Source organism: Schistocerca nitens, chromosome 9 (assembly GCF_023898315.1).
Source record: "Schistocerca nitens isolate TAMUIC-IGC-003100 chromosome 9, iqSchNite1.1, whole genome shotgun sequence".
Lineage (NCBI taxonomy): Eukaryota > Metazoa > Arthropoda > Insecta > Orthoptera > Acrididae > Schistocerca > Schistocerca nitens.
The window spans coordinates 443,159,771-443,176,200 of NC_064622.1; the positions used below are offsets into that span (position 1 = coordinate 443,159,771).

Genomic DNA, 16,430 nt, shown 5'->3' on the forward strand with positions numbered 1-16,430 from the left:
TGCCTTGACAAAATTAAAGACTGTCTCGTACATGCCACGACTTTAGGGTATCCACTACCTATCCCTCAATAGACGACTATGTTTGGCGTGAGTGACTTGGCCATGCGGGCGATCCTGTAGCAAGAACTTGCGGGCATTCAAGAGCCCCTCGTTTTTTTTTTTTTTATTATTTCCGTGTAAACCGATGGATTATCAGTGCAAGTGGCCGCCTACGATCATGAACTGCTGGCGGTGTTGAAGCGGTCTGTCAGTTTAATGATGACGTGGAGGACAGACTTTTCATCATTTACACACATTTGGTGCAATAGATATGCAACGCTTCGAAAGATTCCTGCCCTTGACGGTTCTGACACCAAGATCATACAGTGCAATTCATATCTAATGTCTGGTACTGCGAACGTAGATTGTCCTGTGTCGATTACGGAATAAAGTATATGTTATAGGCTATGTAACTGTGTCGTTACTTTACGTTACCATTACCCATCCTGGAATAAATTTAAATTAACTTCCGATGTTAATAGCGACGACAACGTCAAAACTTTCTTCACGAGAAACTCTTACGTGAAGCTGACGGCTTGTGGAATTCCTGCTTTTGAATTGTATTGTGGTGTGTTTTGACGTGTCATGACATCCAGTGCGAATTGGCCTTTACTGTCTTGTTATTAAAATAAAAGAAATGCAAATCATAAAGACTGAATATTCTCTTGCCGAGTCCGCTGAAGGAACACATCTGATGACACATGAAAAACATCGTTGTTCTTTGACCACTTTATTTCTTATCTTTACCTTTTTGTGATTCAAGATCTTTGACTTGCAAAATGTCAGTTTGGACTTAGATGTTGGTTGTAAACAAATTTGCGGCTGCTGGACCAGTAGGAATTATTTGAACATAATGATTGGCGAGGAAAAACATGTTTTTAGAAAAACTGTACAACATTTGGCGAGATCCCTTGCCGCCATCAAAAATACTCCATGGGAGAAAGTAAGAGTTTTCTTTAGGTACCACTGATTCGTCTGCTGTGGATTTGCGTCAATACAGTTGTTATTTTTAATTTCAGGTGAACACACTGTTTGCGTTGTGCCCACAAGAAAATGCACAAGGGATATTTCGTCTTGATCAGAGGGGACAAGATGCGGTCATTGCTTTGGGTCTTTATTTTTTGGAATCAAATTTCCAGCACAAGGATAGGATTCTGCCGTATTTTGTAAGGTTGCTGAAGGGTCTCGCGAAAGCAGTCTGGCTAGATGAAGTGCGCACTACATCTACGGAAAGTAAGAATAGTTGTCATTGTTGTTATTTTCTATTCGTGTTCTGTAATGACTGTCATAAATGACTTTCTTGTTCAATCCTCCATGCAGAAGTACCAGTAGCAGAAAGATTTAGTTTCTGCTTAAACACACTCCTGTCAGACGTTGCAGCGAAATATGAAGCCGTACGAGATGAGATCATAGCGACTCAAGTGGACTTTCTTGGAGTGCTTACGAACTTGTGCAGGAGCTACAAAGAACAGACTCCGCCTCGGGGATCGACGGCAAAACGTAAGTGATGCGTTGATGGTTGTATTTGATTATTAATAAATTAAATATTTGTTAACTTCAGCGGTTTACCCAGTCATTTTAAATACTCAATTCCTGTAGTTCAGAGAAGTATTAAGTATGTGGCAGAAAGCTAGACATGCTGGTCAATAGTTTCATTTTATCTTGAGACTTTGAGCTGATTTGGTGGTGGTGCAAGAAGGGTTAGCAGTGTCATGTGCTGTATTCAGAAGTAGTAATGTTTGGTCTACACCTTTACACTCAGTCCTTTGAAATCAGCAAAAAGATCCAGCAGGCACTAATCAGCCGAGCTGTTTCCATTAGCTTCAATGCCTTGCAAGTGGAGGACAAAAGCATTTGAACATCTGAAGAAGTTTCAAAGCAATTTGACAGTAAGAGGTATAAGGGTCAAGTTACATTTATGCTCTGGAAAATAAGATCAATTAGTAATTCTAGAGGTTGCAGGTAACAGTTTGCACCATAAACACACTTATTCAATGTAGGATGACATCAGCCACAGTGTTGAGAATGCTACTCACTTAGCATGAAGATTGTATCATGTGGTGCATCATGTGAGAAGCCCTGATTTGCATCTACATCCATACTCTGCAAACCAATGCAAAATGTGTGGCAGAAGGTACTGCCCATTGTACAAGTTATTAGGTTTCAATACTGGGCCCACTCTTGTTGCTGATCTATATAAATGGCCTTCCAATGGCTTTAAAGGGCAGTTGATAGATGAAAAGACCTGTAAGTGGTTCACTGTTAAAGTCTTAATCTCACAGAAAGTCATAATATGCAATTTCAGACAAGCATTAGTGACATTTAGCACCAGCAGTGACGTTAATGGTCATTTACTGAATGAAGCACGGCCAGTAAAATTCAGTGGGTTCGAGCCAGATAACAAATTACAATTGAGTCAACAGATCGATAAACTAATCAAGAAGCTCAGTTTAGCTTGTTATTCTCTTAGAAACACCTCTCATTGTGTTTACCTAAAGACAAGTGTGTTGGCTAGTTTTGCATGGTTTCACTCTGTGTTCTCATGGGATTACCTCCTGGGACAGTGCACTTAAATTAAACAAAGTGTATGTACAGCTGAAGTGAGCAATAAGGATATTGTATCAAGTAGATAATCGTGCATATTACAGATGCCATTTTAAGGAACTTGGAATTCTTACTCACTTCCATGTACATTGTTGCTGACGATAAAAACCAGTTTTAATGGAACTGTGATGTACATAATCATAATATAGGCACATTTCATGTACACTTTGCTGCTTGTCCCAGGTGTAGAGTAGAGTTTTGTACTCTGATGGTAAGATGAATAAATAAGTCTAATACCACCTGCTGTCCTTGATCAGTGAAGTCCTACCAAGCCACAAAATGCCCCTCAAATGTGATTGTGACCAGTACCTTTAAACTTTTCCATACTTTGAAAATGTAATCATTAAGTAAATAGTTGTACAAATTATTTACAATAAATTTTGAAGCTGACAGGACTAATGGGGCAATGTAGAGGGTTTGGGTGGGGACAAACTAAAATTGAACATAACTACTGCAAAATCACATAAATTACAAAATGTTCAAATGCAGAAATGATAGAAACAGGATATAACAAAAAATCAGTATAGAAATCCGAAAATAAATAGCACTACATGCGTATTGACATATCGTGAAAGATATCATAAAAGTATTGACAACCAGAGATACAAACTTTCTGGCAGATCAAAATGATGTGCCAGATTGGGACTCAAACTTTCGACCTTTGCCTTTTGCAAGCATGTGCTCCAGCAACTGAGCTACCCGAGTGTGACATGACTGATTCACTCAGCTTTGCTTGTGCCAATACCTCATATTGTACCTCATTCTGGAATCAGAGTTAAGCTGTGTGGCTCAACATAAAATACTGATACCAATACAGAAATCCTAAAAGAAATTACAGTACACACTAGTAACAAAATAAAAAAAAAAGACAGCACGGTATGGACAATGAGACTCCAGATATATACTTACACTATAAAAAAGATTGCGCTACAAAATTCAATAAATAAAGCTAATACACTAAGCAAAAAATTGCAAAAACTAACAAAAGGCGATGTCAGCAACAGTTGACCTGTCCATGGTACCACAAAACCAGAACCGGCTTGTACGACGAATATCAATGTAGGTAAAACAAGCTGCATGATACCTGCTACTCACAGTCCAACACAATAATTACCAACATCTAACAACCCAACCAAAAAATTCATAAGCAATTGCAGTAACAGCAATTTCGAAATACAAGAACCCACACAGTTATGCACAGAAACACACATGCAATACATATTGTAGTAAAAATATTAAACCCATGAAAACATACTGGCCAAAGTCAGTCAACATACAAATCTAGCAATGTAATGATAGCAAAAACCATCTCATCAACACAAACTCTTGAAATCTCGTAATCTTTGTTGTCACATCCATGACTAATAAAAATCAAAACAAAATTAAATTCCAGTCATAAACAACAGACTGCACTAATAATTTCAACTTGCAAATGACTCTGTAACTGCTAACTTCTAAATAACTCACTAATAAACTGCCACAAACTCTTCCAATATTATTATTATTATTATTCTCATTATCACTACCGCTACCATCACGACCAGCACTCAGAAGGTCTAATATCACCCACTGCAAACAGTTTAGAAACATGAGTACCACCCACTAGAGTGCTGCACCTCATACTCAAAAACATCACCTGCAGACAGAATACATTACAAATATGATGCATCACCATGACATAATACATCATCGTTATATCTCAGATCAAAGCAGACAAGTGGTACTGATTGCCCTAGTTGACACGGTAAGATATTTAACAAGCCCCCATCTGACATAGTGCAGATCTTGACTCATTTCACATTGCTGAAGACTGCCATTTTTGCTGAAATCTACTGATAAATAAGTAAATAACTAAACAATTGCTGTATGCAAACTACGAACAAATGGTATTTTATTTATGAATTTTTTGAGAGCCAGCAATGCCTATGGTGTGTAACTTACTCAATTCTCACATTTTAACAACTACATGAATCAAAAGTATGCCTTGATAAAATAACACAACCATGTTTTAGAGTGAAAAACTCATTTGAGTCTATGCACTGCCTACTGGATTGCTGTAAACACTGTAATATTAAAATTCGTTTTTCAGTGACATTATGCAAATCAACAGTACCAATCTTGATTGGACTGGCACGTTCAATGGGACGTTTTTGTGCACCTGGTGATACCCCGTTATTGTGCCGAATTTTTCCAAGGCCGGAACCACCTGTGCCAACATCATATCGCAATGAGGGATCAGCTTATCAGCTCAACAAGAACAGAAGTTTCTCAAATTTTTGGTTAGTGTTTTTTATTGTGACAGCAGCTAGTGAAGAACTATTATTGATCTTTTCTGTGAATATTTGTCATTCTGTTTGTGTTTGCTAATAGGTAATTAAAACACTAATGTATTAGATAGTGAGCATCTATGTTTATGTTGATTATATGTGAATGAATTCACAATTTAAAAACTGACATATTAAAATCCACATCTAAAATACCATAAAATGTACATGAAAGAGTAAAGTGATGCAGAATTAATGATCTACAGGAAGGGGGGATGAGATGACAGCTACTGGATTTATATGTCAACCCTGATGTCCATGTCATATTATAGTGATAAGAGTAGCTGAGTTTAATTCTGGAAGTCTGCAAAGTGGACTTCTGGGTTTTTATTTTATTTTATTTTTTCATCCTTGAATGGTTACACGTTGTGTTTCAACTCTGGAGCTGTCCATTTGAATTTTTATAAACATTGGTACTGAAGTAAACATCTTAATGCTGTATTTCATGCACCTGGTTCATTTGCATCACACCATTTTTAGTATGCACTGTTATCTTGTTTATTCCAACTTGTAAATTGTAACAATTTTCAGCATGACCTCCTACTTTTTGTAGTTATCACATTCAAAATATTTTTATTGTACTCTGTGTTTCACTGCATCATCAATAATTCATTCTAGAACATAATTTTGTAACATTTGATCTCAAGTGGACCAGTTTTAGACATGGTCCCCACCATCCATATCTGAACTAAGTAAAATTTATTGAGTAGGTTCAGCAATGTCTTGGATGGAGATGCATATAGCTTTGGTTCAAAATCTCCTTTGGTTTCATGTCCACAGCATCTTGTACATAGGGGTCGCAGGTTTGCACCACCAATATGCGTGATAAAGTGCCACCTTTGGGTAGGTTTCAAGAAGGTACACTTAACTTACGAGCATGTGCTTTTGCATACTAAAACAACTTTTTGTGCTGAATAAGAATATATTACTGATTAGATTTTTAAATTCATCTGGCAGCAGCTGTACTTCTTCAAAAATAGCAGAAAATTGTTTGTGTGACATGGAGAGCCTATCTTTAACCAGCCATAAATTAAATTTTTATGGGCATGTTGAGAAAGAATTGGTAATATGATACAAAGCCACCTTGTCTTCTTGTGGTTTTTGTACAACAACCTTTGTCTTTCTCTATCAAAATATATGCATTGCCAAATTTGATGACAACATTTTGGGTATCAACTATATACTCTTTAATCTTTTTATATTGATGTAAGTAGAAAGAGTATTCTTTAGGCTTCAGAAGCTGTATAGTTAAATTTTTGACCCATACCCACTAATGGCTGCAAAACATCACTCAAAGTTATTACTTGTCATTCACAGTGCACATGCCCAAATGTGACATTAATGAGTAAACAGAAAGTAATATAAGTGAAAACTGCTTTTATATCAAAAATAAAAATGAAAGTCTAGTTGTACACAAATCAACTTCAAGTAATAAGTGGCAATAAAGTAAATGGAAATCCAGAAACACTGCTTTAAACACACTATGCACTGAAGTAATTCTTTTCTGCTTCAGACTGAGTGAATTGCCTGCAACATCTTGTTCAGAGCAAATATACTGCGTTTCTGATGTTGGTGTTTCTATGATTTTAAATTTGTCTTGCTCTGGAATCCAACAAGTAGTTTTAGTAGATGGGCAGTGGAAGGAATGGAAGGACTATGGGGCTCCATAAAGCTGACCAAGATACTCTTGTGTTCAAATGAAACTTCACATATATTTCATAGCCACCAAGCATTGTCATACATGTAAGCAGCATACGGTCTGCATTGTAATGTTGTAGTTGGAACAGCTGGGATAGTTCTAGGGCACTGATGACCTCAGAAGTTAAGTCCCATAGTGCTCAGAGCCATTTGAACCATTTTTTGTGAATGCTGCAGTGTCATTGGGAACTTTACTTACTCTGATCTTGTTCAAATCACTGGGCCTGAACTGGTGATTTACTGTTGTCCCAGCAATTGTGTGGCCTTTGGCAAACAGTCTTTCTTTGTCAGGCTGAATTTGTTGAATTTCTTTCTGGGTAAAAAAGTGCTTGAAATGTTTTGTCATTACAGAACTTTGAAAGATCTGCAGGCATCAATATTTCATTATCTTAATGCTTCTGCAAACTAGCATGAGATACCATTCTTCTAGCTGTTCCTCAATTCCACCACGAGGAAATTTTTCATTCCTGGTTCCAAAGAAATTTCACTTAGTAGGTATATCCAAGTCCTTTTCACACAGTCATAAACCTTGAAATTATTGTCTTGGGCAGCAGATCCCACCACTAAAATAGTGAATGTGCGTAAAAATGTAGAATAGGGGCAGTGGCATGCTTACATGTTTCACATAGGAATGTTGTCATTGCTTGCTGTGAGGTTCAATGGGAGCAAAAGAAGGTGTGTCAGCTGTTTATGCTACACAGCCAATGAGAGAGCAGCAGCCAGATGACATGTTTTAAAGTAATAATTCAGAAGAAAGCTGTAAAAGAGTATTATAAATTTAACTGCTCCTTGTTTCAGTCACACCTCATATCTGCAAACCAAGAACAGCGTCGCAAGTTATAAGAAAGACTTACACTATCCTTTGCTCACCCTATCTTTGGCACAGAAAGGGGTAAAATATGCTGCTATAAAATTTTTCGACAAATTACCAGATGAAATAAAATGACACCAGTTAATAGCTTCAAAAATAAATGGAAATCATATCTCCTCGACAACCCCTTCTGTACCATAGGTGAATTCTTGAATAGGAATAAATAAATCTATAAATATAGTATATGCATTTTGTGCTGTGGAGCATACAACCAACTAACTAATATATTTGAAATATTTCTCTACTTCGCGTTGCTATGAGTCAATCTGTGTGAGCCCATTACGTAAGTGGTTCAGTGTTTTTTTTAATTAAATCATGCGAGGAGGTAGATAGTTCAGCATTTATTACTATATCCACTTAACTCAGTATGGTCACATGGATCGACTGTGTAGTCCTTTCACCATCACATTTGGTACATTTCATGTCTAGGCATTTAATCCACGAGACATGCACCGACGGACTGTGTTGCCATCATAATCACAAGATATTTATCTCAAAGCTCACTAATGCACCAAATAAGAGTAAACAAGATAATGTTTTCAATAACGCTGCTAGAAATACGTTGCCTATCCTCACCTCTCATTGATTATGTCAAAGAATCATCCCGCTGGCTACATGAAACCGATGTGTTGCCAACACATGAGCAGTAGAGCAGCACTGCTGTGACTGGCACTGGTCCTGAACTAGATATTAGCTGTGAATGTGCTTGATTTCTCCTATCATTATCCTCAAATATTTAACCTGCCACTGTGAATACATGAACTGCAATCATGATTAAGGCAGTCACCTATAATGCATATGCTGATATTCTGTAGTTCTTTACACAAGGGGATGTAATGTGACATGGCTGTTATTCCAGTGAAACCCTTGAACACCATTTTCAATGACAAATAGTTCTCAGCAAAACTATAAAAGTGATCACTTTACTAGTTGCAAGATTTTGTTTCAGGGGGCTCAGATATGAACTTTGCTGTTCTCAAAGGAAAAGGTGGTTTATCAGACCATCAACTTTTAGAACTAGTTCCTCAATAAAATCTTCTACAGTTGCATGACACATGTCTAGTGTATCCATGTCAATATGAACCCACCATTTGTGTTCTACGAGGGTAATTCCAAAAGTAGGGTCTCCTATTTTTTTTATAAGTACGTAGACCTGTTTAATTCTTCAATGGTTTACATCAGTTTAAAGCTTGAACATTTAGCTGTTATTCAACATAATCGCCATTTATGTCGATGCATTTTTTAGACGCTGTGGCAGTTTTTGTATGCCCATGTCATACCAGCTTGCCACCATGCTGTTCAGAAAGTTATGAACCTCTTCTATCACCTTGGCACAGCCAAGAAAATGCATCAGAAGAGAACCTGAAGCCTTTTTGTGATCTTATCATTGAGTCTTTTTTCCTCCCATTTTGCAGATACTGCCGGGATGCCAGCCTCCATCTTTAGTTTCATTGCGTGCTTCACCATTCTCACAGACACACTGAATTCTTTTGCTGTTTACTCTGCACACCAACTGCTGGGAGACAGGCTCAGAATTTGAACTTTGAAACATCCTGACAGATTAAAACTCTGTACTGGATCGAGACTCGAACTCGGGACCTTTGCCTTTCACAGGCAAGTGCTCTACCAGCTGAGCTACCCAAGCACGACTCACGACCCATCCTCACAGCTTTAATTCCACCAGTACCTTGTCTCCTACCTTCCAAACTTCACAGAAGCTCTCCTGCGAACTTTGCAGAACGAGCACTCCGGGAAGAAAGGATATTGCAGGGACGTGGTTAAGCCACAGCCTGGGGGATGTTTCCAGAATGAGATTTTCACTCTGCAGTGGAGTGTATGCTGATATGAAATGTCAAGGCAAAGGTCTCGAGTTCGAGTCTCGGTCTGGCACACGGTTTTAATTTGCCAGGAAGTTTCATATCAGCATGCACTCTGCTGCAGGATGAAAATCTCATTCTGGAATTTGAACTTTGTTTAAATGACTTCAACAATGCACTTTAATTTTTAGTTTATTTATTGGAATATCCATAGTCATACATTTCTGGTACTGCTTCACCATTTGTCCTTGTGCTTCCACAGCATCAGTGGAGCTCACACCAACATCTCAACCACCCCTGTGATGGGACCTTGTGCTTTCTGAACATTCTACCTTGTGTAACCTGTTGAATCCCTTTTACCAACTCGTTCAAGATTTAAGGGCAAATCTCAGAGAGACACTAGTTAAATATTCACTGTGTAGCAAGTATCAACAGCGTCCATATAATCAGTAGGCATTGATTCTCGCTCATCCTGCTGCTGTAGTTGCTTATAAGCAAATTCTTGTCTATGTCTAGGACAAATCTTCTGTCCAGGTTTGAAAACTTTCCTAGTATACAGTTTCAACTTTTCAGCATGAGAAATGTCAGTTGGACTTCATAACTTCTTCTTTTTTAAATGGATTACAGCAGGTATTTTGCCAAAACTGAAATTTCGTCAGCAGCAGGGCATTATGGTATGAAGGTATTTGGATGTCTTTTGTAATGTTAAGTCCAGATCTGATTTTCAAAAGCTCTTTGCCCAACAATGACATTTCTTTCACTGCTTTAAGCTCACTTATACCATGATAAAATGGTGCCGGTCAGTGTCATCTCAACCCCCCCCTCCCCACCCTGCCCCCTGAAAAAAAAACCAGGTATTTCTTGGTTCATTTCATGATACATAAAAAACACAAAATAGTACAGCCACAAAACTTTCTAAGAGCAAGCTTATCACAAGATCAACACAAGAGAGATACTGACAGTTCAAAGATAATATATATTCCTTCAAAGATGGTCTAAAAATGTTGTAATATTTTCAATAATGTTGAAAAACAAAAGTTCAGTAATGAATTTACGAAACCTTTTTGGGGTCATTTCATCTGTTAATAGAAACACACAATGAGATTATAAGAATGTTGTAACAATGTCTCAGCAACATATTCAACAGTGATTTATATATCTCAAATAATACTTAATGAAATGTAATCAGGGATGAATTTATGAAACCTTTTGGGTGCAGTTTCATTCATAAGTAGGCATGAATTATTATTTTGTTTTTTTTTTTTGCTGCTTATTTCTTGGAAGCTGATTTGCATATTTTAAGATTTTAAACATGGCTGAAACAGCAATTGTTGAAATTCTTCACGGTAAAAGATGACAGCCAAATCAGTTGCAGGATAAAGATTTATTAAAATTCTTGACCATGGTTTCGATATATCTAAATATACCTTCATCAGAAGTAAAATACACTAAAATCACATCCTGCAATGGAGATTCATAAAACAATTGTGCCAAAAGCATCGTCAGTAGTTAAAACATCATCTCCATTTATACAACATAATTTCGGACAGAAGGTCGAAGCGAACACAGTTCAGCATCAGTACTTCGGCTGTGAACTAGCGTGATTTGCATATAACTACACTTGTATTTTTATTGACATAAAAGCAGCATCCACTGACTTTATTTTCTGTTTACTTATTGTCACATTTGAGAGTGTACAATATGTAAAAAAAGTAAGAACTTAGAGTAATGGTTTTAAGACATAGGCGGACATGGGCCAAAAATTAAACTGCATAGCTTCTGAAGCTTAAAAAATAGTCTTTCCAGATATAGCAAGATAAAAAAGATTAAAGAATATGCAGTTGACATGTGAATGTCCAAAACTATGCAAAATTTGGCACTCAAAATGTTTTCATCAAATTTGCAGATGCATACACGAGGTGCTATCCAAAATTTTCGGGACTGGTGAAAACCTTACCTTTGGACTAATGGTCACCATCACCCTCGAAGTAGTTCCCACCCGCATGTGCAAACCGGTCCCAGTGCTTCTGCCACTGGTCAAACGTTTTCTGGAAGTCCTGTTCTTTCAGGGTGCTTATCACCACCAGTGATGCTTCTTGAATCCTCTCTAGAGTGTCGAACCAAAGGCCTTTCAACTTGAGTTTCAGTTTTGGGAATAGCGCGAAGTCACAAGTTGCCAAATCTGGCGAGTACGGTGAGTGGGGTACAACCACCATGCTGTTTTTTGCCAGAAAAGTCTTTGTGAGCAAGGACATGTGACAGGGCACGTTGTCACGATGCAGCAGCCAGTTCCCTTGACGCCAAAGTTCGGGCTGTTGTCTCCACTCGTTTTCACGGAGCCATCGCAAAATGTCACAGTAGTACGCTGAATCCACTGTTTGGTTAGGTGGGACGAATTATTTGGATACAATTCCTTTGGTATCAAAGAAAACGATGATCGTGCTCTTCACCTGTCTCGCTTTTTTGTGTCTTGGAGAGCCCAGTCTCTTCCACTGGGACAATTGTTGCTCTGTCCCCCAAACACTTGCTGAATCATTGCAAGAGTCTTCGTAACACTTTTCCCGAGATTCGCACAGAATTTGATACAAGCGCGCTGTTCTGTTTGCGTATCCATCGTAAAATAGCCACACGCCAAACACAGAGTGTTATGGAAATCATTGTGGACACGCAACATGTCCTCCCAGCTGAATGCCACTCCACACATTGACCCATCAGATATGTAGCTCTCGCCACCTAGCAGTGCAAAGATCTACTATTTCTACTTTGTAGATGACAGCACCAGTCCCGAAAATTTTGAATCCCACCTCATATCTTCATAGAGGAGAAATGACATTTTACAAAAAACGCAAGAAGACGACAAGGTTGTGTGTGATATTACCAGGTCTTGGCTGAAAGCATCCTTAAAATTGTAATGAATGGCTGGTTAAAGGTGGTCACTTCAAGTCATTCAGTGCATTTTCTGACATTTTTGAAGTGGTACAGCTGTTACCAGATTATTTAAATAAAAATCTGACCAGTAATAATTTCTTATTCAGCACAAAAAGTTTTTTTAAGTACACAACAGCAGCAGCTTGTACGTTAAGAGTACCTGTCGCAAAATTTATCTAAAATTGGCACTTCTGCATGCGTATAGGTGGTGCAAGCTTGCGACCCCCGTCTGCAAAAGGCTGTAGAAATGGAACCAAAGGAGATATCAAACTTAAACTTTGTACATATTGATTTTGGAACATTCCCATAGAATGTCATTAGATTTGAAAATGGGTACTGGAATGACCATTCTGTGGGTGGTGGGAGGACAGCACGTGCACACATGCATTTTGCAATTCAGTTTTTCAACATTTATATACACATACAAGAATTCTTGTAGAATGTGTTTTCTTATTCTTTTATGTTTAAACTAAGAGACTTGTATACACTTATTATTATTATTATTATTATTATTATTATTATTATTAGACATGTAACATACTGTGAAAATTGCCATATGGAGTATCAACAGCTGTAAAAAGGAGGAGAGCAACATAAAATACAGTCTGTTGTGCTTTGTTATTCGTATATATTTAAGAATGTAACATAACATGTTATCTTTGACCAATGATGCTATTTATCAAATTATTGGGAATGTGGGTTTTTTGGGCAGATGTGTTCTTGTTTTTAATGCCTTCAGACATATTAAAAAAACTACAAAATATCACACCACAGTGAGAAGATAAAAGTAGAGTGTGGTGGTGGGGGGGGGGGGGTGCACGTGTGTGTGTGTGTGGGGGGGGGGGGGGCATGCATGCAGAGGAAGGGGGAAGATGTGTTTGTCATACCACCTTTTTTTGGCTTCATCAACTCTCAACTAATCACCTGCCAGATTAACTGAGATTGTGGCCTGTGCTACAGATCAGCCTGTCACCAGAGCTTTCATTTAGTGCATATGGTAATATCACTGGCCTAAGCAGAATGGCTGTATCGCGAGCTGTGGTATGCCTCTTGATACTTTCTTCACCCTTGTTCTGAGTTTTAAGCATCGATTTGTATTGGGCTGTCTCGTCCTGTGTTACTGTTGATGGAATTGATGCTTGTGGAGCCCCAAGAATTGGTGTCTAATTTTTGTCATTTGTGCTATAATTGTTTTGAATTTTAGTGTTATTACATTTTCTCCTCTGAACCATTCCTTCTAAATCCTGTCTTCTTCTTACAAGTTGTGACATAGTCACAGCAAAATTCACACAAAATTAAGATAAGTTTTTTTTTTATTTATTTCATGTAAAGACCACAATATTGTATGGCACATAATTAATTTTGGGAGACCGATGGCCCTAATAGTCTGGTCCCTTCAATCCCACAAACCAACCAATTAATTTTGGTCATCAAGACCTACAAGTTGCAACATAGCCACCTTAAAATCCAGAGTTCCCCATCCTCTAATTGTTGTTCTGTATTTTGCATTTGAAAATTTACATCTGTTCAGCTAATTCCAAATTTTAATTTTTTTATAGGTCTATTATTCCAAGATCATTATCAGGCAATCTTCCTTCAATTGATTTACCATCTAGTAGCAGTGTTGATTCAACATCTGATGTTCTGTAAGTTATATTAGATAAGTATGTTTTGCAGAATTTTTATGCTTGTGAATTATTATCTACGTTAAAAATATTAAAGTGAAAGTGGAATGTAATCACATAATTACAATTTTGTCTGTGACAGATGTGTTAGCACTTTGAAACGTCATTCAATTCAGAGTTGCCATTCAGTGCCATATGATGCAACCACGTATTTCTTTAATAAATATGGTTCCAGTTTCAATCAGTTTCCACAAATGAGGTTTGTTGAGTCACCAGAAAAAGGAAGTCTCCTCCAGTTTTCCATCGTGCATTTGCAGGTATTTATTATTATTATAGCAATGGAATGAATATAATAATTACAGTACCATTTGTCTGTAGTGATTATTGGCTACTACAGAAAAGGAATAACAGAGATAGTGGCTACAGTTAAGTTCACCTAATGACCACTGGAAATAGAGAAGGAAGCTGCATCATTTGGTCTAGCTAACACATGTAAACAGTGAACTGATTAAACACTATTCTATGTGGTTGTAGTACTATGAGCATCATTATTTCAGCAAATTTAACTTTAGTAGTTGAAAAGGTAGTTATTGAGGCTTTAGAGCAGACAAACATCAGGCAACAATATTAAAATTTGAAGAATATAATGTTAGTTACTTTATTAAAATTAGGACCAGGGTTAGGGATTTGTGAGAGATTTTTCTTTGTGTGTAATTTGCAAATCACTTTGAGCAATTAGATGGACATCTTAGTCATGAGGACCTTAGACCTTTTACCAACCTACAGAGCTGAACTATTGAATAACTTAACATAGAGGAGGACATCAGTGATCATGAGGCTGTGTTAACAATCACAGCAGATGTTCCAAGCAATGTTAAAAAGGGCAAGAAAATTTTTTTGCTTAGCAAGAGTGAGTAGATACAAATTACATAGTATCAACAGTGTTCAGCTCTGAGGATGGAGATATGGAGTACAAGTGGATAAAATTCAAAAACATTATAAACCATATAGCAATGATACGAGTCGCAGATAGGTACAACAAAAGAATCTCACAATAAAACTTATGGCCATGGGCCTTGACCAAAAACAAACACACACACACACACACACACACACACACACACACACACAAACACAAACGCAAACGCAACTCACACACACGACTACAATCTCAGGCAACTGAAACCATACTGCGAGCAGCAGCACCATTGCATCATGGGAGTGGTGACTGGGTGGGGATAAGGAGGAGGCTGGGTCGGGGAGGGTGCGGGATAGTATGGTGGGGGTGGCAGACAGTGAAGTTCTGCAGGTCAGGTGGAGGGCAGGAGTGAGATGGGGAGGGGGGCGGGAAGTAGTGAAAAAATAGAGAAATAAAATGACTGAGTTTGGTGGTGGCATGGCGGCTGTGTAGTACTGGAATGGTAACAGGGAAGGGGTGGGATGGGAGAGGAGAGTGACTAACAAAGGTTGAGGCCAGGAGGGTTATGGGAACGTAGGATGTATTGCAGGAAAAGTTCCTACTTGCACAGTTCAGAAAAGCTGGTGTTGGAGGGAAGGATCCATATGGCACCGACTGTGAAGCAGTCATTGAAATGAAGAATGTCATGTTTGGCAGCGTGTTTGGCAACAGGGTGGTCCACTAGATTCTTGGCCACAGTTTGTCGGTGGCCATTCATGTAGTCAGACAGCTTGTTGCTTGTCATGGCTACATAGGGTGCAGCACAGTGGTTGCAGCTTAGCTTGTAGACCACATGACTGGTTTCACCCGTAGCCCTGCCTTCAATGGGATATGTGATTTTCGTGACCGGACTGGAGTAGGTGGTGGTAGTGGGAGGATGTGTGGGACAGGTCTTGCATCTAGGTCTATTACAGGGGTATGAGCCATGAGGTACGAGATTGAGAGCAGGGGTTGTGTGAGGATGGACAAGTATATTATGTAGGTTCAGTGGATGGTGGAATACCACTGTGGGAAGGGTGGGAAGGATAGTGGGCAGGACATTTCTCATTTCAGGGTACGACAAGAAGTAATGGAAACCCTTGCGGAGAATGTAATTCAGTTGCTCCAGTCCTGGGTGGTACGGAGTTACGAGGGGAATGCTCCTCTGTGGCCTGACCATGGGACTTTGGGAGGTGGTGAGTGACTGGAAAGATAAGGCACGGCAGATTTGTTTTTGTACAAGGTTGGGAGGATAATTATGGTCAGTGAAGGCTTCAGGGAGACCCTTGGTATATTTCGAGAGGTACTGCTCATTACTGCACCACTGGCGTTCAGACTGTATGGAAGGAACTTCTTGGTAAGGAACAGGTGGCAGCAGTCGAAGTGCAGGTATTGCTGGTGGTTAGTATGTTTGATATGGACGGAGGTACTGATGTAGCCAGATTTGAGGTGGAGGTCAACATCTAGGAAGGTGGCTTGTTGGGTTGAATAGGACCAGGTGAAGCAAATGGGGGAGAAGTTGTTGAGGTTCTGGAGGAATGTGGATAGGATGTTCTCACCTTCAATCCAGATAGCAAAGGTGTCGTT

The 16,430-nt window shown here is 38.6% G+C and overlaps 1 protein-coding gene across 2 annotated transcripts in view; it reads left to right on the plus strand.

Annotated features, from left to right (window-relative positions):
• The first annotated feature begins 825 nt into the window (after nt 1–825).
• Nucleotides 826–16,430, plus strand: part of LOC126202961 (phosphatidylinositol 4-kinase alpha) — a 203,645-nt gene continuing 188,040 nt past the window's right edge. For both annotated transcript variants that reach the window (XM_049937089.1, XM_049937090.1), the window contains exons 1-6: nt 826–982; nt 1,059–1,272; nt 1,360–1,539; nt 4,733–4,922; nt 13,841–13,927; nt 14,049–14,223. In XM_049937089.1, coding sequence (XP_049793046.1) covers nt 893–982; nt 1,059–1,272; nt 1,360–1,539; nt 4,733–4,922; nt 13,841–13,927; nt 14,049–14,223 — 936 coding nt within the window. In that variant the 5' untranslated portion in view covers nt 826–892. The remainder of the gene's footprint in view (nt 983–1,058; nt 1,273–1,359; nt 1,540–4,732; nt 4,923–13,840; nt 13,928–14,048; nt 14,224–16,430) is intronic.